The sequence below is a fragment of the Bos grunniens genome, chromosome 12, assembly GCF_055505025.1.
Source record: "Bos grunniens cultivar Pamir isolate PY7600 chromosome 12, Bosgru_T2T1.0, whole genome shotgun sequence".
In the NCBI taxonomy this organism is placed as follows: domain Eukaryota; kingdom Metazoa; phylum Chordata; class Mammalia; order Artiodactyla; family Bovidae; genus Bos; species Bos grunniens.
In genome coordinates, this window is record NC_141176.1 from 52,962,697 (window position 1) to 52,986,599 (window position 23,903).

The window sequence follows — 23,903 nt, forward strand, 5'->3', positions numbered from 1 at the left end:
CCATCTGCCAACGCAGGAGACAAGGGTTGCAGGTTCGATCCCTGGGTCGGGAAGATCCCCTGGAGGAGGAAATGGCAACCCACTCCAGTATTCTTGCCTGAAGAATCCCATGGACAGAGAAGCCTGGTGGGCTACAGTCCATGGGGTCACAGAGTCAGGCACTACTGCTGCTGTTGCTACTAAGTCAATTCAGTCGTGTCTGACTCTGTGCAACCCCATAGACGGCAGCCCACCAGGTTCCCCCGTCCCTGGGATTCTCCAGGCAAAAACACTGGAGTGGGTTGCCATTTCCTTCTCCAATGGGTGAAAGTGAAAAGGGAAAGTGAAGTCGCTCAGTAGTGTCTGACTCTGGGCGACCCCATAGATGGCAGCCCACCAGGCTCCCCAGTCCCTGGGATTCTCCAGGCAAGAGTACTGGAGTGGGTTGCCACTGCCTTCTCCGAAAGGAGTCTTCTATGAAAGTTCAAAGTCCCCTTACAAACCTCATTGTATCACCCCAGGCAGCCAGTGCCAAACAGTTGACATGGGCAACCTGGATAAAACATTTGCCATCCCAGCCTAGGAGCTTACATTCTAGAGGCCTCAAGAACTCTGCCTCTCATAGTGAACTAGGTGTGGTAAAGCTGAGTTATTCTAAGCATGTTCAAAGCTCCCCAGCTCAAAGCCTGAGTGAAACTAAGGCTAAACCTATTTGACCTCCTCCACCCCTGGCACATTCTTGACTGACCTCTTTGAACTTTAAGATTCTTAATTTTCAGCAGTCTTTTACCTGAATGTCTGTTCAGCAATGAGGAAGTCTGAATATTGCTGAGGTGTTTAGAATTAGCCCTTTTTTGAATCAAAGACTTAGTTCTAAATGGAAAGACACTGATGTGACTTAGTAGTATAGGTTCTAGTATGTAAAATAAAAGGATAATAAAATAATAATTAACTAATTTTAATAATAAAAATCCTCAATTCTGTGCAGAAATGATTGTTTGGAAACTCGAAATCTTTAATGTATCGTGGGCGGTATATTTTTCTTCATTGCAAAGTAGAAAATTATTTTCTGTTTCTATATTCTACAAGGGATAAAAACATACATTTAAGCATTCTGTAATATATTACTTATCCCTACAAGCTAACTCTGAGACTGTTTTAGCCCTTCATTCAGCTAAATGAATACTGAATGATCCTGAATATAATATTTCTAAAATACTTATTTTTTGAGATAAGCCAAGTCACATCTCGGTTTTTCAACTATCTCATCTGTAATATTAATGTCCAAACTTCAGTCCAACCAATATTTATGGGCCTCACAAAAATTTAGAATGTATTTCTTTTTTTTTTAATGTATTTCTAAAATGCCTTTCAGACATAAAATTCTACGAAAGCACTGAATAAACATGTGTATATATACATATATATATAAACACGTGTATATATACACATATATATATATAAACATACATATATATATATCTCAAGTCAAAGTGTTAGTCGCTCAGTCATGTCCAACTCTTTATGACCCCATGGACTGCAGCCTACCAGGTTCCTCTGTCCATGGGGATTCTCTAGGCAAGAACACTGGAGTGGGTAGCCATTTCCTTCTCCAGGGGATCTTCCCAACCCAGGGATCAAACTTGGGTTGCAGGCAGATTCTTTACCATCTGAACCACCAGGGAATATATACACACACACACACACACACACACACACACATATATATATATATATATATACATATATATATATACATTGGAAAAGGAAATGGCAACCCTCTCCCATATTCTTGCCTGGAGAATCCCACATACAGAGGAGCCTAGGGGGCTACAGTCCATGGGGTCCCAAGAGGCGGACACAACTTACAGACTAAATCACCACCAGCACTATATATATATATATATATATAACCTTTAAAGAACATTTTCAATTTTACCTTATTTTTTAAAAAAATTTTTGGCCCAGCCACACAGCATGTAAGATTTCAGCTCCATGGCTATGGATCGAATCCCTGTCTCCTGCATTGGAAGCATGGAGTTTCAACCATTGGATGGCCAAGGAAGTCCTTGTTTTCCTTTTTAAATGTTCAAATCCTCAACCCAGAATAAGAGCACATTAAGATAGGGATGTCCCAGTCCATAATAGCTGCATCCTGCAATTGCCTGAACCTTCTAATGGGAATGTTTCTGTATCTTCTTATAGTCACTTCTATGACTGTAGTTCCTCTGGACTGTGGTTTTTCAGGAGCTGTCTTGAAATGGGGAGGATTTGGTTAATTATTGGTGTGGCAGATGAATAGAGGTGACCCAGGACATTCTAATGACTCGTTCCTCTCAGCAGTGTTCCAGATTCACTAAGCTTCTTTAAAGACTCCTGGCTGTCACGGAAGGTACATTTCAGAACCTGTAATAGGAGCCCCCACCTAGTGTGGCTCCGCTTCAGTGTTCTTTGCTCTCTAAGCAGGTATCGACACTGGAGTCTACTGGGCTCTCAGATGAGAAAGAAGTTTCCAGGATGCTTTTCACATTCTTATAGGTGGTGAAATCACAAAACAATCAGAATTCTTACGTTTACTTCAGGATGTAACAGATTGCTTTCCTATTTCCTGATCTCAGCCTTCCAAAGGACTTTTCTCCCCTAAGGATCTTGATTCCAAACAGCTGTGCATTTCCTGTGTGTGTATCTGGGCCCCAGTCTTCCAGGCACCATGGGCAGAGAAGAGATCCCTCCCAGCTTAAGTTTTGTGTTTTGTTTTTTAAAAGAGAATCCAAAATAGGTTGGATACTGTGGCACCTGGTCAAGGTAGAGTTGTATGTACTGTTGATGTCAATTAAAAGGGTGATAACAGAAGTACATATTTTTGGTCTACCAAGGCCATAAATTGCAGAAAGAATTCACCAAGACAGCAGGTCGGTGAGTGAGCTGGTTTAATTGAATTGGTATTTGTACAAGGTGACACCCTCTCTCATACCACCCACCCCCTCCCTGGGTGACTCAGCCACTGAAGGAGAAGCCTCTGAACTGTTCATTAACGCAGGCAGGTGGAGGTGGAAACTGCTTTCAGTAAACCCCACGTACTCATTCGTCTCAGCCGGATCACCTGGGGGAATCACTGCAGGTTGTTTAGACAGAAAGTCCCGGTTTTCTGCCCAAGACAGGTAAGTTGAATTATATTTGCAAAGGTAAAGACATCTGCTTTATTGCGTCACTTTCTCTGCTTCCTTTGCAAGTGGTTAAAATTAGAACTTACTCACTTAACTTTGTCTTCTTTCCGGTGAAATTTTGACAGCTTCCAACTGGCTGCTCTGCTTGTCCACAGCTCTGCTGCTCTTTGTTGTGATTTTAGATGGCGTTGCTTTTAAATTCTCCACAGTTTTACACATTTCTGGCAGCAGAGAAATGAAGGCCTGTTTGAGTTTCCATGTGGGAGCTGTCAGCTGGCAAATCTGGTCACACATAAGGATAGTAAATTCTTAAATCGAGGGGCCAGCATTTGCTGGTTTACTTTCTCAAGATACTATAAAAACCTTTTTTTAAAGGAGCTCCCTGTCTTCACAGATGACACTTTTACTGAAATGGTGAGCTCTACCGTTTTATAGATAAGAAGTCTTATTTGTTTATCTTGACTGCTGAAAACACTGCAAGTCAGTCACTGAGCTATGTGAGAGGGCTAGCCCTCCACCCTGTCCTCTCCAAATAAGAAAATCATGTTTATTGAGTGAATGTATCAAGAAATAAAGCAGGGCGGGATTAACTGGCTGAGGGGTGGTATGCAGTTTCCCGTAGAGATTCGTTCCTGTGCATTTTGCCAACTTGACTATGTTATATCCTGAGTTCCAATTTACAAATTGATTAATGTAGATGGGGGCAATTTTCAATGTCTATTCAAATCCTAGTCCTGCAAAACCAGTTTTAGAAGTCCTTTGATAAGAATAGAAAAGTTATTTTAACCAGGCTTTCTTTTATAATTAATAGCTAAGCTGATTTGTCAGACCTGTGTTTTTCCTCCACCATTTCCATTCAAAACTCAGAGCTGTGGGAATCAAACCCAGGTGCTAATCACACTGAAAGAAAGAGAGCTCTCTTTCTTTCAGAAGGGTGCTTCCCACAGCACATCTGTCTCTGCCTTGGATTCTAGAGATTACATCACTTTCCATTGCTGAGCAGGTCACCTGCCATCTCAGAGGCATTTAGAGCTCAGTGCTCAAAGGTTACTGAGCAATTTTATAATTGGTTTTCAAACATTTTTAGCAATCAGAAAGCTAAAGGGTAGCATTTGTGGATTATAATTTTGTCATGAAATGTGATCAGATTTAAAACCAGCTTTCTCTTCCACCATTTATAATGCACAAATGGTCCTTCTGATGTTTGCTGTCTTCCAGAACTTAAGTACTAGGAAAAACAATTTGAGAAAACTGTGAGATTACATCAATAAAAATTTTGGTAAAACATTTGGTTGATTCTGAATGTCAGGGTAGACAGAGAATGCAGATAAAAGGCCAGGATTTTTATTGCAATTTTAGCTTCATGTGAAATCTTAGAGCCAATTGACATAAATTTGCAACTGGAGCAGTCAGCCTCATATAAGAAGATGATATAGTATTCACACGTAGGTTGTAGGTAGGTTGCAGGTTGTGATACATGCACTCAGAGCCAGCCTCACCTCGGCTGCCAGTCTGTAGGTGCTGTTCATCTGGCTGACTCCTCTAACGGCTGGAATTTTGGTTGAAATAGCTGAGAGATTCATTTTCCTGGGGACTTTGTCAACAAAGAGGAGGTGTTTTGAATGACAAAGCCCAGACTGTGAAATGAACTGTATATAGTTAACTAAGCAGTCAACTCAAGCGATTTTCACTGATAGTGACCCTGTGATTTGGGCATTGACTCCAAGCACTCTTCAAGAGGGATGTGATAGACTCATTGACCAGCCAGCGGTCCATGGGAAACCTTTGCTGGTCCCACAGTTTGTCTTCTGACATGGTCCTGCTTCTAGGCTATTGGTTGATCATGTTTTTCTTGCTGAGAACTTTGAAATAAGGGTTTTGTGTATTAATTATTGGAAACTTGTCTGTAATTGCTTGAAGTTTACTTTTGAATCAAAACTCTTTATCAAATGTATTTCTTAAGAGTTTCTAGTCCGTTGTAAAACATCCATGTGATTTTAGAATTTGGTAAAGACCCTTCCTTAAATGGACGCTCTGTCAAATAACAGCTATATTTATTAGATTTGTGTTTATGTTAGTTGCTAAACTTTTTAAAGATATGAATCATCCTTTTACTGTGATTATTAAATGGAAGAGTGCTTTTTATAGCTACCCATTAAACAACAACTGGCTTACTTCTAGTTCTGAACTCATTGTAATTGTATACTTGAGAGCTCTAAGCATCTAAATAATTTATTCTCTGTTTCTAGACCCAAGTTTTCCTGGCCTAAAATGTGATTAAGTCTCCTTTTAATGGAACCTTCTGGGAGAAAGTAATAAATCATATAGACCATACTTTTTTAAACTAGAATACACCCATCCAAGGAAACTGTGACAGTATTCCAGAAAATTCTCAGAAGCCACAAGATATGCAGAGTACATCTGCATCAAGAACTAATTTTAAATATTTTGGAGAAAACGGCCTCCCTGCAGCCTTACCTTCCTCACTCATCTTTCCCAGTGTTCTGTCTCTCATTAAGTAAACATTTGAAAGGAATCTACAGAAGGCTGGAATCCAGATAGACTTGGATTTAATTATGACCCCACTTTGACCAAGTGTCACTTATATGATCATACTTACCTCACAGTACCAGCGAATAAAAAGAAAATTTAGGGTCCCTACTTAATTATGCATATATTTGTATAATAAGATAATATGACTTACGTAGTCTTTCACAAAAACACAAAGATATGTAAAACATGGAGAAAAAATTTCTGTATGAAAAATGTGGGACCTAGATTAAGAAAATCACAGAAGTTTACTATAAGGCCTAAACTTTGTTGAGAAAAAACATCTTTGAGTAGGTTCCTGGATGAACAGATCGAATGTCACCAATGTCAGCTCTTCTTCAACCATTTTATAGGATTCATGCAGTTCCAATCAAAAGTGTTAATAGAATATTTCTTTTGAAATCAAAGAAAATAATTTTAATGTTTATCTTAAGAAATTAATAAATTAGAATAGCTGATATAATTTCTACAAGGGAAATTAGTGAGGGGTGCTTGTATTAAATATTAAAATGTATTATAAAAAGACAGAACTAAAATAGTTTGTTTCTGTTGCAAGAAACTAATGGTAGATCTATGGAACAGAAGAGACAGCCATGAAGCACATTCTTGAATATATAAGAAATTTTTTATGTGACAAAGGAAAAATCATGTATCAGTGGGAAAGGGATTATCAAAGTAAATCCATATAGATTAGAGTTTATATGTAAAAATAAAATACATCCTTTAATTAGACGAAAATGTGTAAATATTTATTAATCTCATTTTTGCAACAAATGTTCCTCTAGAATTGATTATGTGCCAGACACAATAATAATATTTGGAAATACAACTGTAGACAAAATGGTCTTGGTAACAACCCTCAGATTTACAATGTGTGTGTGTGTTGGAAATGGAGACAAACTATTCAGCCACGCAAACAGGCAGTCTGTATGGTAATGTTGTTATGGAGAGGTACTCTTTGCCTTGTGAACACTTAGTAAGCCTCTTAACTCAGCCTGGAGAAGTGAAGGCACAGGCAGGTTATGATGGTATCACTGAATGCCTCTAGGAGGATATGTAATGTGTGACCTTAAAAGTCTTTCCTGAAAGGAGAGTAAGGGTGAAGCTGCTAAGTCGCTTCAGTCGTGTCCAACTCTGTGCGACCCCATAGACGGCAGCCCACCAGGCTCCCCCGTCCCTGGGATTCTCCAGGCAAGAACACTGGAGTGGGTTGCCATTTCCTTCTCCAATGCATGAAAGTGAAAAGTGAAAGTGAAGTCGCTCAGTCATGTCTGACTCTTGGCGACCCCATGGACTGCAGCCTTCCAGGCTCCTCTGTCCATGGGATTTTCCAGGCAAGAGTACTGGAGTGGGGTGCCATTGCCTTCTCCAAGGGTGAAGAGAGGCTCAGAAAGAATGCTTCAGGCAAAAACCGTAGTGCACGCAACAGCATAAAGGTGATTAAGAGGATGGAGCCCTCAGGAATTGGAATAACTTAGTCTAGCAGTAGCTCAGATGGTAAAGCGTCTGCCTGCAATGCAGGAGACCAAGGTTCAACCCCTGGGTCGGGAAGATCCCCTGGAGAAGGAAATGGCAACCCACTCCAGTATCCTTGCCTAGAAAATCCTATGGACAGAGGAGCCTGGCAGGCTACAGTCCATGGGGTCACAAAAAGTCAGATACGACTGAGTGGCTAAATTCCCTGGTAGAGCTTGAGTGAAGCATGGGGAGTGGGAAGAAAGAAGACCGGAGGGTACAGACTTGTAAGCCTTGTCAACAATTTGGATTTTATCCTGACAGAAATGGAGGCCATTGAAGAATTTTAAGCAGAGTGGTGACTTGTGAGAATGGATTAAGAGTGTAAGTCTAGAGATTGGGAATATAGGTAGGAAGCTGTTAAAACAGTAAGCAGATGATGTCAGCTTGAATATAGAAAGATAGACAATCAAGAGAGATGTAGGAGAAGAGTTACAGTATTTGGTGATCACTTGGATTTTGAGGTCAGAAAGAAAGTTTTATTGATGGTCTACCGGGGTTTTAAGGAGTGAAAGAATTCAAAAGGGGAAAAATAGAGAATTACAAAATTAGAAGCTGCTAATGAAAAATTAGAATTAGAAGCCAAATGAATACTGGGAAAGTAAAAATAAATATTTCTGACATATAAAGGTGTCAGACATATAAACGTTTTCCTACAAAGAAAATAAGAAAGCAATAAGAAATCTGTAATATTAATCAGTGGATAATTCACAAAATAAGACAATAACCAATAAAATTATAAAAATATGCATTTGAGCCAAAATGATTCTACTTTCACCTATTAAATTATTAAAGAGACTAATAAATGACAATTCTAAATCCTGGCCAGTGTGTGGACATTCATGTGCTGAGGGTGGATTGTAAACTGGTATAAAGTTTATGGGAAGATATTTCACAATAGAGACCAAGGACATTTTAGAAGTTACAACCCTTGGCAAATAATTTTACTTCTAAAGATCTATAAGACATAGATAAGAATAATAAGGGATGTGGTCAAAAGATTTGTATGGTTTTGTTGGAAAAAAACAGAGGAGTTATGTTATACTGATAGACCCACAAGATGAAATATTTTGTACTTGCAGAAGAATTAATTATTCAAATATTTTAAAATGGTATTGAAAATGTGCATCAGTAGGCTGTAATATGCAAAATAATAATAATGGTAATAAAACAACCCTGGAGGAAAAGAACAAAGGTTGATGAAAGGTATCTGACTTTTTCCTTCTTTGTGCTTTCTTATATTTTCCACATTTTCTGTTGAACATATATTACTAATATAATAAGAGATTTTACTGTGTAAAATTGAGATGAAGAGTGACCAGATGACAGAGCTGTAGTGAGTATGAAATAAGATTAAGATAAAGAACTTTGGGTAACAGTGTTTTTGTTCATAGTACATGGTCTAAATTTGGGTTTTTTTACTCATTTAACAAATGTTTTCAGTTAGAACTGAAAATAGTGCTTGAGGGGCTCAGGCAATAGATAATTTTTATTAGATAGCATTTTTATTATTAATAATAAACATTAGACCAGTGTCATGATATGAATTTAATCACTGTCACAGAGACTAGGACTCTGCATGCTACAGCTTGATGTTATCTATCATCTGCAGTAAAGATTGGTGGTGGGAACAAGGGCAGCTGGGGGCTCATGCTAAAAGCAAGAACAAGCAGTAAAAACATTTTATGGTCGATGGTTTGTTGTTTAGTCACTCAGCCGTGTCCAAACTCTTTATGAACTTATGGACTGTAGCCCTCCAGGTTCCTCTGTCCGTGGGATTTCCCAGGCAAGAATACTGGAGTGGGTTGCCATTTCCTTCTCCAGGGGATCTACCTGACCCAGGGATTGAACCCGTGTCTCTTGCATATCCTGCATTGGCAGGCAGATTCTTTACCAATGAGTCACCAGGAAAGCCCTTGGTTGATAGTTTTCAGATTCCAAATTCATAGCGTATAGATAACTAACTGGCTGGCTTCAAGATTTCCTTTGTGCTACATTCTGAACTATTTCACCCTCAGTAAGCAAGTTTTCTAATGGCAAGTGTAGACTGGGAAGCTGTATAACTAAAGAAATAGCAAATTTCTAACCATCACAGCAGGCTAAGCAAGTCTTTCCCAGCCTCGTAATTATTGGATTTCCTTCTACAGTGCGTGTGAAGGCTAAACATAGTCCATTAACTTAAATGCACTTATTAACGTTTACACTTCGTGAAGCCCTGTTTGTTTTATCCTTACATAATATTTCATGTTCTTTTAGGTGATAATCAGTTGTTTGATGGTTTGTTGTATTTATCTCACAGAAGATAATGCTGTTGTTTATTGGGTTTTAATTATAGAGTTTCTCTTATTCTTCTGTTGAAAATAGTTTAATAGCGTTTGTGCTTTTTTCAGTTTCTAGGCATTTTTCCCTATTATTAGTGATTTCTGGGAAGCAAGTACTAGTAGGTATTATTGAACCATGAAGGCTTTTTCATACACAAAAATGAATACCACCAAGCTACATATGTCATTCTAGACATTTTTGCTGTGTTTATTTCCATAGTCTATGTTTGCTTTTGGTTTTCCCCCCATCACTTTAGCGATTTCTCCTAAGCAACTATTCACATTTGGTCTTCCCTATAAAGATATCAATTTACCCAAGTCTATTAGAAGCTCAATAAATTAACTCTGGAGAGACTCTGGAGCATCCAACTATCTCTCTGCTGTTCCCATGATACTTTGTTAAGAAGATCAGAGAAAGTCTGCCCCAAATCTCTCAGTGGAGGTCCATCACAGATTTCTATTGCAAAGGAAACATCATTCTCCTCACCCTTTCTTTTAACCTGGTAACTTTCTACCTGTTGACACCTTTTTATTTCCCGAGCTTCTGGGACAGGAACTCTGATGTCAGCTCTGTTTGGGTTGGAATCCCAATTGTGCACTAGCTTTGTAACTTGAGGCAAACTGCTCATCCTAAAAACCTCTTTCCAAAAAGAGAGATTTTTTTCCCCTACTTTCCTTTTTTTCTTTTTTTATTAGAGGACATTACTCAGCTATAAAACAGAAGGAACTAATATCACCCCCTCTCCACATTTCCAACTCATGCACTGCCTTCTGCAAACAGACTCTGACTTCATTGAAATCATTCATTATAAAGTTTACTTAGGTGGAGAAGGAGGATAATCACTGTATAAGCCTTAAGGCATTATGTGGGTATGTATTATGCATAATACATGCATGCGTGCATGCTAAGCCGCTTCAGTCATGTCTGACTCTTTGTGACCCTGTGGACTGTAACCCAACAGGCTCCTCTGTCCATGGGATTCTCCATGCAAGAATACTGGAGTGGGTTGCCACGCCCTCTTCCAGGGGATCTTCCCCAACCCAGAGATTGAACCCATGTCTCCTGCAGCTCCAGCAATGCAGGCAGACTCTTGATTGCTGAGCCACTGGGGAAGCCCTGAGCATAATACATATACAATCTAAGCTGAATAGGGCTAACACTATCACGTGACCAAGTATCAGTGGTGAATTCTTTTTGTTGGCGTTTTTCTCTTTTCTTCTTTCATCTTCTAGTTTGTTATTCTATTTTCTGCTCTGCATTTTTTTTTTCTTTTCTGTCTTGCTCTTCCTAGTCTCTTTCATCTCTGCACCACCTCATTCCAGTTGCTTTGCTCACACAATCTTTCTTAGGGAGAGTTAGCAGGGAGTGGTAACCCGTAGCCCTTATTAGGTATGTCGAGAGGCATTTTGTCCTTGGGAGGGAAGAGAGAAACCCACAAAGTCTTTTTGTCAGGAGGACCCAAAAGACGGAGAGGAGTGCAGCTTAGCTGGGAGGTGACCCAGGGGAGTCTTTGAGTTGGGCTAGGAGGAGCTGGGGCTGACTGGCTGCAGGGGCAGGGGGATCACCTGGTGACCTAAATCTCTCAAGGAAGTGCTATTATTCAAGATAGAAATTGAGAAGGCCCAGAGGGAGATGAAGAGAATCTGAAAAGGGACAACTTGAGGAAATAGGGGATGTTTGATAGTTTCAAATGCATCCAAAGAAAACCATGGAAAACTTGACTGGCTTTGTAATTCAGAATTTAAGAAGACCAATGTTTTTCTAAAATCTAAATACAACATGTCTTTGGGCAGAAGCTGTAGAATTGGGTACAAACTAGTACTTTCTGGTGTTTGGCCACTAAGAGGAAACGAAAGAGAGGCCAAAAGTTGAAAATATATATATTTTTTCCTTCTACCATATTGACTTTTTTTGGCCATGCCACGTGGCTTCCCCAACCAGGGATCAAACCCAGGTCCCTGCAGTGGAAGTGTGAAGTCCTAACCACTGGACAGCCAGGGAATTCCCTCCCTATTGACTTTTGACAACATGATTTCACATCAGAGTTTTCAACTTAAGCATTTGGTGGTTTAAAAGGGAAAAGTTTCTGTAGTTCCCAGCATAATAGAGACACATCTTTTTACACATCTTTTCCCATAATATTACACATTTAAAATATACTTGTTGGCATATGTGCCAGTAACGGCATTTTAAGAAGCCAAGATGACAGTTGTATCTTTCTCATGAGAAGTTTAAAACTTGATTGGAAGGAAGCCAAGGACAGCACTTAGAAATAAATCTAATTGGCTGAACTGAGACTATTGAAGTGTGATTATCTGGGTGTTAAGTAAATATGAAACTCAGCATAACCTCAGCTGCTGAAATAAGTAATTTCTTTAAAAAATAATATAAAAATGAGATTTTGCTGCATGTATTTCTTGATATAACCAATTTGAAAGGTTTTTAATCCCCAATCCATTCTACAAATAGGTATTTGTTTAACAAGACCATTATTCACAGGGACCTATATTGTTGATCCATTTTTAATAGCAGTATAGAAAATTTCCATATGTAAAAAATGTATATTCTGGTCAAGATGGAGAGTGTTCCATTGCAGTAAAATTTCTGTGGAATTAGAGGTTGTTGAAAGAGGAGCTTGCACCTTAAAGGTTTTAGATTGGAGCTTCTAGAAATGGTTCTGGGGCCACCAAATGGACTGACATAAGGAGATAATTAGGGTGTTGTGGCCAGTGGGTCCTAAGGAAAAATAAAAGAGCAGAACCCTGAGGAAGTTTGTGCAGTTGTGAGTGAAACATGTAGATTTGATGGAAAAAAAAAATTCCCACTGTATTAGCCATTTTTCACTTTAAAAAAAGCTCCCAGAGGGATGGTACGGGGAGGGAGGAGGGAGGAGGGTTCAGGATGGGGAACACGTGTATACCTGTAGCAGATTCATGTTGATATATGGCAAAACCAATACAATATTGTAAAGTTAAAAAATAAAATTAAAAAAAATAAATAAAGTGAGAAAAAAAAGCTCCTGCATACTTATTAAACTATTATCATTTAAAAATAGAATATATTATATTTTCCTATCTCATTTCACATCAGCATTTGGTGGTTTAAAAGGACTCAATGGACAGCAAGCAGCTAGGAAAGAGTATAAAACATTATCAAGCCACTGAACAGGGAGAGATTCAGAGAAGGAGTCAGGTAAGGGATAGTGCCAGGCCACTCACAACTTCAGTGTGGCCATGGGAGGGGAGAGGCTCGGGGTTGAGCTGCCCAATGGTGATGGAGCAGCTATTTACTACTGCTGCTCCTCCCAGCTACTCTCCCATTATCTCCCATCTTCTGGAACTCCTGGGCACTTCCTGCATATCTGGGATTGGCTACATCACATGATACTTTGTGCAACATGCAGTATTGTGCACTGAGAAGACCCTGGCATTGCAATCATATAGACCTAATTGCAGTTCCTGGCTGTCACTTCCTCTGTGGCCTTGGCCAGGTTATTTAGCCTCTCTTGAGTTCCTATAATTAGAGGTAATAATACTCATGTGGAGGATTAAATAAGACGATGTGAACTAAGCATGTGGCACAATCTGAAGCAACAGTAGGAACTAAACACATGATCCTTCTTGCTAGGGGCATCAAACACATAGACATGTTGCAAGAAATAGTGTTTTACTAATAAAAGAGTCACTGGTATCTCATATTTTGAAGACCACCATGGGCTTTTAGACCTTCTGTTTCAGACCTACACAATGACCTTGTAACAGGCAAGAAGAGCACTAAGCTTGAGTAACAAAAATATGAAAGAGTAATCTCATGAATAAACTAGGAGGTTTACTTCTCTCTCACCCAAAGTTAAGAATTAGATCATCCAGGGCTGTCTGGAAACTCTGTAAGGAACCCTGCTCCTTCTAACTTCCCTCTCTGCCATTGTTAGTGTGTGACTTCAGTCCTGAGGTTAGTTCGTAGTCCAAAGATGGCCACTCTTACCTTTAGTCTGGCAATTTCAGAGATGGGAAGTGTGAAGTGCAAAAGGCCTAATCCTTCCCAGGAACTTTCATGAAAGAGGGAACAAGTTGAAACTGGGGTGTCCCAGAGAAAGCAAGTGAGGTCACTGGAAGCTATTCCTAGAAAGTATCCCAGAGACTCTGGGGGTGGAGCCAGAAAGGTGTTTATGGGATACCAGAGGCTACTCATTGGCAGGGAGACAGCAGTAAGGGCCCTGATCTTGTCTGGATTTCAGAGCTTATGACTCCTGGAGAATGCCTGGCTACCAAAGCATGAAAATATCAGATGCTTTAGCAGGATCTGATTACAGCCAGCCTTGAATATAAGGTGTGTATGTGTGTGTTAGTCACTCAGTCATGTCCGACTCTGTGACCACATGGACTGTAGCCCTCCAGATACCTCCGTCCATGAGGTTCTCCAGGCAAGAATACTGGAGTGGGTTGCCATTCCCTTCTTCAGGGGATCTTCCTAACCTGGGTTCGAACCCAGGTCTCCCGGATTACAGGCAGATTCTTTACCATCTGAGCCACCAGGGAAGCCCAAATATACAGAGTTGCTACATATTACCACATTCCTCTGTCCGTCGGATTTCCCAGGCAAGAATACTGGAGTGGCTTGCAATTTCCTTCTCCATAGGACCTTCCCAACCCAGTGATTGAACGTAGGTCTCGTATATCTCTTGCACTGCAGGCAGATTCTTTATCTGCTGAGCCACTAGGGAAGGGTAAATATAAGGTAAAGAGGAGGTGCTATTCTCTCTACAACTGCAGGGAGTCCCTGGCAGAGAGGAAAAGATGAAGAACCATGAGCTGGAAAACCTCAGGTGGAGTCCCAGCTTTGCCTCTCAGCCACTGCTCAAGCCATGTCTCTGCTAAGTTGGGATTATATTACTCTTAGAACATGGCTATGTAAATGAAATGAGATAAATTATATATTACTATAACATCATCTATAGAATTATTATTGTCTGAACTCTCCTCTTTCTTACCCAGCAGAGCCTAAAGGGGCAGCAGAAGCCTGGCTTGGGGGGAAATTGAGGTGGAATATGGGGAGGATACCAAAGAAAATCTAAAGAAACAACATCCAGATAGAACCCTACATATGTCCCCTTTAAGTCTGGCTTCTTTTGCTTAGCTTGTTTCAAGTTTCATCCACATTGTACTGCATATCAACATGTCATTTCTTTTAGTTGCCAACTAATATTCCACTGTATGGGTGTACCACATGCCGTGTACCCATTCATCCATTGATGGGCATCTGGGTTATTTTCACTTTTTGGCTATTTGGAATAATGCTGCCATGACTATTTGTGTGCACATTTTGTATGGACATAGGTTTGTAAGCTAGGAAGTATCAGGGAATACACAGATTAGGCTGCTCTGTGTGTTTGTTTGCTGCAGTGATTCCCTGAGAAGCTGTCCTGGTTCTCCTGCTGCCAGGCATTGCGGGCAGAGATCATGGGACTCCAGAGATGTCAAGAGTCAGGCAGGCCCTGCTGTGTACCAACCCTCTCTCAGTGTAATGCCAGGTACCTGTCCCGTCTTGCAGTGACTCATCACAACCATTATTGCTGGTTGCCGAGGAATGAGTTGGTTTCAGTTTAGAACCAGATTCTGCTTGTTTACACTTTGGCAGTTTACATCCTCTCCCTGAGCTTCAGGTGTCTCATCTGGGAGATGGAGGTAATAGCTGCTGTGCAGAGTTTATGTGAGGAAGAGTTTATGATGCCTGTGAGGTACCCTGTCACGAGCAGATACTATGGCTATGGACAACAGCCCTGTGCAATGGGGCCATTAAAAAAAATGAAGGTCAGAGATACGGTGGCACGAAGCTCTTTGAATGACTTAGCTATTTTAGAAATGTTTAAACTACTTCCCCCATAAGGACTCTATTAGTTTGCTAGGGCTGCCAAAACAAAGTACCACAGGCTGGTAAGAGAAATTTGTTATCTGGGGGATTTCTTTGGAAGTCCTAAGGTTAAGGCTCTGAGATCTCAATGCAGGGGATGGGGCTCCATCCCTGGTTGGAGAACTGGGATCCCACATGCCATGTGGTGGGGCCAAAAGATTTTTTAAAAATTCTTTAAGAAAGAAAGAAATTTGTTGTCTCACAGTTCTGGAGGTTGGAAGTCTAAGATCAAGGTGTCCTCAGTTTTGATTTCTCCTAAGGCCTCCCTTCAGAGAAGGCGATGGCACCCCACTCCAGTACTCTTGCCTGGGAAATCCCATGGACAGAGGAGCCTGGTAGGCTGCAGTCCATGGGGTCACGAAGAGTTGGACAGGACTGAGCAACTTCACTTTCACTTTTCACTTTCATGTACTGGAGAAGGAAATGGCAACCCACTCCAGTATGCTTGCCTGGAGAATTCCAGGGACGGGAGCCTGGTGGGCTGCTGTCTATGGGGTCGCGCAGAGTTGAACACGACTGACGTGACTTAGCAGCAGCAAGGCCTCCCTTCTTAGTTTCAGGATGGCCACCTTCTTTCTGTCTGCATCCTCTCACACCAGAGAAAAGGTTTGTGTGTCCAAATTCCTCTTATAAGGTCAGAGGAAAGATTGGATTAGGCCTCACCCTAATGGCCTCATTTTAAAGTAATCATTTCTTTAAAAGCCCTGCCTCCAAATACAAACACATCCTGAGACACTGGGGTGTTAGAAATTTTGAAAAGGACCTAACTCAGTGCGTAGTAAGTACCGAGGGGGCATCTACTCTGTCCCACAGGCTGGAAATGAGAAGACAACATCTTGGGTCTGACTTACAGAACATTCGGTCTTTTGTGAGAGACAAATAAGCAGTTAATTGCCAAATGCCTCTTCTCTGTGGACCCTGCCCTGTGTTTCATGGTTGAGTTTGCAATCTCTGCAAATACATTACCAGCTGTACATTCAGCATTCTGCCCATGTCAGAATCCCAGTTCAGTTGGCTACAAACCCTTCAGGTCTTTACTGGCTCAGGAAAAGGTTTATCAGAGCCCATTTAGAAACAGAAAGTTGGTTTGCCAAGAGCCCAGAGAAGTGAGGCCAGACTGAGGTGACGTGAACAAGTGGTTGAGACTGAAGTTTGCCAGGCCCTTTTTCCTCCCCTTTCTTCCAAATTTAAGGGGCCTCCAAATACTTGAGCGACTTCACTGTTAAGGATTTCCCTGATGGTAAAGCATCTGCCTACAATGCGGAAGACCAGGGTTCAATCTCTGGGTGGGGAAGATCCTCTGGAGAAGGAAATGGCAACCCACTCCAGTACTCTTGCCTGGAAAATCCCACAGACAGAGGAGCGTGGTAGGCTACAGTCCATGGGGTTGCAAAGGGTCAGACATGACTGAGCGACATCACTCACTCACTCAAATACATGAGACAGGGTCTGCTCTACACCCCTTGCGTGTCCAGCACCCAGTGGTCCAGGCTGTGCATCTCCTCCCCACTCCCAACCACACCTCCTCTATGTCTTTGCTTTACACTTTCCGAGGTGATAGAAGCCTGTGTCATCATCTTGATAGACAAATCTGACCCTCAAAACAACCACAGTTCATCTTGTTTTACTCATAAGGGAGCTGAACTATAAATATCATTGCCAAAGTGACACAGTAGATGGCACACCTTAGATAAAGGTCTTTCCAATTCTCTGGTGGTGAGGTGGTAAAGAGTCCATCTGCCAAACAGGAGACACGAGCTGACCCCTGGGTTGGGAAGAACCCCTGGAAAAAGAAATAGCAATCCACTCCAGTGGATTGTTTGGAGAATCCCATGGACAGAGGAGCCCGGCAGGCCACAGTCCACGGGGTCACAAAAGAGTCGGACGTAAGTTAATGACAACTTTTTAATTTCACTGAGACCTTGAGACTCTCTGCAGAGTGAATAGCTGCCAGTCTTATGCTGGTTGTTAGTCTGAGGTTGGGTCCTCTCAAAGCAATGACTGAGAGGCCCTTGGGTGCCTGTGATTTATGAAGGGTATATGTCCAAGAGAAGGAGAAAGGGAAGAGGGGGGAGGGTTGGGGAGGCAGGGGAATGAGCTGGGCAATGATGCGCCCCCTGCTGGCCTAACAATGCCACGGTGAGGGCTGAAGCCCCAGTCGCCCGCAGAAGTGGCTCTGCGTTCCGGGGTAGTCAAGTTGCTGGCTGCGGATGTAGTGGATGAGGGTGTACAACTGGCAGCCCCACCAGCCAAGGGCGATTTCCCAGAAGAGATGAAGCTGTGAGCCCATAGTGCCAAGCCCTAGGCTGGTAAAGTCACCAGCAGCTTCCTCTTCTCACCCACTCTTGGGGCACTGATATTCTAAATGAAGACCCCAGGGAAACAATGCCTTGATCCAGAAAATATATCTTTACCTTTTCAGGTCCTATAGTCCATTATCGTAGGAGATACATTTGAACCAGAGGGTGGGAGATGGGGGCTTTATAACCCTCACGTTATACCTGTAAACTGCTGTCTGATGATGCAACTGTAAGTCTCAACTCATTTATAGTTTGACAAGGTGATTTTTGTGTACCTTGTTCAGATGATCATCACAACCTTATGAGGTAGGTAGTGGGTTTCATTAGACCATTTTACAGGGAGATTAAGTAGTTCAGAACTTTGATGTCATGAAGCTGGACCTAGGACTTGATTCTAACTCAAGACGGAGGGCCCCCCCACATTCCATACACCATCTGGTGGGATGGACTCTGCAAAAAATATAACATCCCACCTAGGGTGACCAAGTCATCACTATTGGCCCAGGACTTTTCCAGTTTAAAAACTGCTGCTGCTGTTGCTAAGTCACTTCAGTTGTGTCCGACTCTGTGCGACCCAGTAGATGGTCGCCCACCAGGCTCCCCCATCCCTGAGATTCTCCAGGCAAGAACACTGGAGTGGCTTGCCATTTCCTTCTCCAATGCATGAAAGTGAAAAGTGAAAGTGAAGTCGTTCAGTCATGTCCGACCCCATGGACTGCAGCCCACCAGGCTCCTCTGTCCATGGGATTTTCCAGGCAAGAGCACTGGAAAGACTAGAAAGAGCATTGACTCCTCGGGTTTAAAAACTGAGAGTCTCACATTTGTGGAAATTCAGGGCTGACTTCTCTGTTAAGCAGAAAGGCCACACCTGGGGCTCGCAGTACCTTTAGGGCCCCAGAACAGACACTTGTCATATTATCTTTCTTGTCTCCACCTCCTGGCTCAGTGCCAAGCTCTCAATGCATATTTAGTCACTGAATAAATGAATTAACTGATGGGCTGATTCAGTCAATTGCCTGTCCTGTAACATAGGGGACACTAAATACTCCTGACTTCAGTATCTTCATCTGTAAAATAAATACATTGGAATAGATGAACTCTCATGTTCTCAGGGGACAGTTTATATCATATATCAAATCCAGGTTATGGGACTGTCCATGTCATTGAAAAATGTGTCTCATTAGCAATGAACGAGCCCCTTGTTGATTCTTTGTTGAGTCATTGTCGTGTTTTTCCCCATCCCCGTTTTTCTTTTAGGTCCTGACTGGAAGGCAGCATGTCCAATTTCACCTTGAGAAAAACATCTCCCACAGGAAACGGTAATGTAGATGCTGTTTCCTTTACTCAGAAAACTTAAAAATCTGGGGAAAACAATCCATAGTTCCTAATTTTTTTCATGTAGCTATGAATGCTTAGAAGCAGCAGTCTAATTTAATTAACATGGCCAAAGTTAGGCTTAAGATAAAAGTCAGAGTGCTGTAGATTTAACTCATCTAATTGCAATTCAAAGATTTCTTTTAAAAATCATGTATAGGTGACCTTCTGTATTTCTGACTCCCATGGGATCAAAGAATCATGTTATTTATAATCAGAAGTGTCAAGACTTATTGAGTATTATAAGTACTTCCAAAACAGTCTTGTGTGTCCTTCCAAGGCATATTTCTTTCTGAGCAAAGTGGCCCACCCACTAAACCCAGTATTGATTTAGCTGAGCCTGTGGTTCTACCTTCCCAGCTGCAGGGCAGGGCTTCATAACATGCACAGGTAGTTTCAGTTGGCACCACAGCAGTCTTATATGTTATGTTATCTTTGATGATAGGTGTGGGATTTGTTCTTTCTTGCCAGTGCATCCTACTTTGAAACAGTACTGGAGGTTCCAGCCTAGAAGATGGAGGTTGGACCATCAGATGCGCCTCTCAAGATTTCCAAGTTAGCAAACACACACTCAACTCCATGGCACTGTATCTCTTGAGGTTTCATTTTTCTGTTGTTAGATATGAGGACTACCACGCAGGGGACCACACTGAGGCAACAGGGTTTCCAAGAGGTCAACAAAAGAAGGACTTTCTTACAGGATAATAGCTGGATAAAGAAACGTCCTGAAGAGGAAAGGTAAGCGGGCATGGAGAGGAAGGAGCGGGGAGAAGAAAGAGCTATTCTCCATTTAGGAAACTAATGGCCGACTGGAAAGTGGATGCTTTTTTTTTTCCTAAAGCACTTTGTTGCTTGGCCTCATTTTTGGTAAGATTTAGTAAACATACTTTGGTTATATCAGATTTTTAATATCTGATTTTTAATAATCTCTCTACCATCTTAAATATCCAGATACCTAAAAGAACATGAGTTGTGAGTGAGAGAAAGCAGGATTTCAGTATTATGAGTAGCATAGACATTGATAACCTGAAAAAAAAAAAAGACATTCCAGTTTCCAAAAAGGTAATATTTAGTCCATGGTGGGGATATTCCTGGTATATATTGATCATGTCAGTTGAAACAAACAGAAGTATGATTCCAAATTTACAAATTTAATAATAACTTATCTGAAATTTCCTTATAAGCAAGTGAAATAGATAAATTCTTGGCTCATTTTAGTTCCCACTGGCTGTATACCTCTAGATCCAGGAAGCTGCTAAATGCACTGTCACTTCATGAGTGAAGACATTTACGAAGAAAGTATTGTCTGTTTTAACCATTACGTCTATTAGCTATATGTTTAAAGGTTTGAAGACTATGTCCCTAAACATATTGCCTCATTGCCAGCACAGATTTATAATAGATATTTGTCTAACCCAGATATATTTATTATAAATTGTGTGTGTGTGTGTATATATGTGTGTGTGTGTGTGTGTGTGTGTGTGTGTGTGTAGGAGGCTGTCTATGGGGTTGCACAGAGTCGGACACAACTGAAGCAACTGAGCAGCAGCAGCAGCAGCATACACACACATACATGTGTGTGTCCTTAGTCACTCAGTTGTATCCAATTCTTCGACTCCATGGACTGTAACCTGCCAGGCTCCTCTGTCCATGGGGACTTTCCAGGCAAGAAACTGGAGAGGGTTGCTATGCCCTCCTGCAAGGGGTCTTCCCAACCCAGGGATCAAACCCAGGTCTCTCGCATTGCAGGCAGATTCTTTACTGGCTGCGTCACCAGGGAAGCCCAAGAATACTGGAGTGGGTAGCCTAGCTCTTCTCCAGGGGAACTTCCTGACCCAGGATTGACCCGGGGTCTCCTGCATTGCAGACAGATTCTTTACCAGCTGAGCTACCAGGGAAGCCCATGTATATACATATGTGTGTGTGTATATATATAGATAGATAGATAGATAGATAGACGCATATGCATATGCCTATGTTCTTTGATTCCCTCTTACATGTCAAGTTAGATGCAAGATACTTTACATATAAAGCATCACTAAATCTCACAACTATCATCAGTTCAGTTCAGTTCAGTCGCTCAGTCGTGTCCGACTCTTTGCGACCCCATGAATCACAGCACGCCAGGCCTCCCTGTCCATCATCAACTCCCAGAGTTCACTCAGACTCATGTCCATTGAGTCGGTGACACCATCCAGCCATCTCATCCTCTGTTGTCCCCTTCTCCTGCCCACAATCCCTCCCAGCATCAGGGTCTTTTCCAACGAGTCAATTCTTCACATGAGGTGCCCAAAGTACTGGAGTTTCAGCTTCAGCATCAGTCCTTCCAATGAACACCCAGGACTGATCTCCTTTAGGATGGACTGGTTGGATCTCCTTGCAGTGCAAGGGACTCTCAAGAGTCTTCTCCAACACCACAGTTCAAAAGCATCAATTCTTCAGCGCTCAGCTTTCTTCACAGTCCAACTCTCACATCCATACATGACCACTGGAAAAACCATAGCCTTGACTTCTGGCAAAGTAATGTCTCTGCTTTTGAATATGCTATCTAGGTTGGTCATAACTTTCCTTCCAAGGAGTAAGCGTCTTTTAATTTCATGGCTGCAATCACCATCTGCCGCGATTTTGGAGCCCCCCCAAATAAAGTCTGACACTGTTTCCACTGTTTCCCCATCTATTTCCCATGAAGTGATGGGACCAGATGCCATGATCTTCGTTTTCTGAATGTTGAGCTTTAAGCCAACTTTTTCACTCTCCTCTTTCACTTTCATCAAGAGGCTTTTTAGTTCCTCTTCACTTTCTGCCATAAGGGTGGTGTCACCTGCATATTTGAGGTTATTGATATTTCTCCCGACAATCTTGATTCCAGCTTGTGTTCCTTCCAGCCCAGCGTTTCTCATGATGTACTCTGCATAGAAGTTAAATAAGCAGGGTGACAATATACAGTCTTGTCATACTCCTTTTCCTATCTGGAACCAGTCTGTTGTTCCATGTCCAGTTCTAACTGTTGCTTCCTGACCTGCATACAGGTTTCTCAAGAGGCAGGTCAGGTTGTCTGGGATTCCCATCCCTTTAAGAATTTTCCACAGTTTATTGTGATCCACACAGTCAAAGGCTTTGGCATAGCCAATAAAGCAGAAATAGATGTTTTTCTGGAACTCTCTTGTTTTTTCAATGATCCAGCAGATGTTGGCAATTTGATCTCTGGTTCCTCTGCTTTTTCTAAAACCAGCTTGAACATCTGGAAGTTCGTGGTTCACGTACTGCTAAAGCCTGGCTTGGAGAATTTTGAGCATTACTTTACTAGCATGTGAGATGAGTGCTTTTGTACAGTAGTTTGAGCATTCTTTGGCATTGCCTTTCTTTGGGATTGGAATGAAGACTGACCTTTTCCAGTCCTGTGGCCATTGCTGAGTTTTCCAGATTTGCTGGCATATTGAGTGCAGCACTTTCACAGCATCATCTTTCAGGATTTGAAATAGCTCCACTGGAATTCCATCACCTCCACTAGCTTTGTTCGTAGTGATGCTTTCTAAGGCCCACTTGACTTCACATTCCAGGATGTCTGGCTCTAGGTGAGTGATCACACCATCGTGATTATCTGGGTCGTGAAGCTTTTTTTTGTACAGTTCTTCTGTGTATTCTTGGTACCTCTTAATATCTTCTGCTTCTGTTAGGCCCATACCATCTCTGTCCTTTATAGAGCCCATCTTTGCATGAAATGTTCCTTTGGTATCTCTAATTTTCTTGAAGAAATCATACAAGGTAGTTATTACATTCTCATTTTACAGAAGAGGAGTCTGAGGCTCAGAGAAGTTAGGTAACTTGTCCAAGAGCGCACATCTATTAAGTGGTAGAGCTGAGAGTAACATGACCCATTGTCTTTCCGTTACTCCAGCGGTTCTCAGTCAGGGACAATTTTGCTCCCAGGGTATGTTTGACAAGGTCAGGAGACATTTACAGATGTCCAAACTAGGGGTGGGGTACCCCTGACATCTAGTCAGTAGAGGCTAGGAATGCCACCAAACAACCTATTAATACAATGCACAGGACACTCCTCACAACAAAAAATGATCAAACCCATAATGTCAAGAGCACTGAAGATGGGAAGCCTACATTACAGGATACTTACTTCAAGCTTTCTACTAAACTATTCATGCATGGTTGTTTGAGGAACATACTTGTAATTGGTGAACAAAAATGTCTCTTAAATTCTGTTATTAAATTCTATTATTTAAGAAACTATAGGGGTATTTGGAGATACACTAAGTTTTGGAGGTAACACTCTTAGATAACAATCAGTTTCACATACTAAGTTTTGGAGTTAACACTCTTGGCCTACAGTCATTTTCTTCTATAAAGCAACATTTACAGCTTCTCTTGAAACCTATTATGACATTTCTATTTTTCCAAAGTGACAGAGGGAGATCAAAGGTAAATTTGGTGCTGCAAGTATTTGCACAGATGTGGGGAGATAGAGATGTCTAAGACAATTTACAGTTGGTAGGAGCGATGGTTTTATGCCAGGCACACTTCCTTAAAAAGGCCTAGGGAAGCTTGGACGGCGTGACAGCTTCTCAGTGAAGGGGAAATTGGCTCTGATGCTTCCCCCACACTCGCTGGCCCAGTGCTGGGCTCCTTGTTAGGATTTTTCTTCAGGCAAAAAGTGCGTCTGTCGTCTGCTGCTCTCCCCCAGGTGTAGGGAGGGGATAACTGGGAATCTGGAGGGTTCTCTTGGGATCTTTGAAGGTGTATATTTGCTGGAATTGTTTCAGTTTCACTGTTC

General features: G+C 41.6%; 1 protein-coding gene across 50 annotated transcripts in view; it reads left to right on the top strand.

Annotated features, from left to right (window-relative positions):
- The first annotated feature begins 2,970 nt into the window (after positions 1–2,970).
- Positions 2,971–23,903, top strand: part of SCEL (sciellin) — a 125,344-nt gene continuing 104,411 nt past the window's right edge. For 37 of the 50 annotated variants that reach the window (XM_086330044.1, XM_086330060.1, XM_086330052.1 and 34 more), the window contains exons 1-3: positions 2,971–3,140; positions 19,001–19,062; positions 19,738–19,855. In XM_086330044.1, the coding sequence (XP_086186170.1) occupies positions 19,020–19,062; positions 19,738–19,855 (161 nt within the window). In that variant the 5' untranslated portion in view covers positions 2,971–3,140; positions 19,001–19,019. The remainder of the gene's footprint in view (positions 3,141–19,000; positions 19,063–19,737; positions 19,856–23,903) is intronic. The other 13 variants (XM_086330067.1, XM_086330069.1, XM_086330068.1 and 10 more) reach the window with 1 other exon arrangement.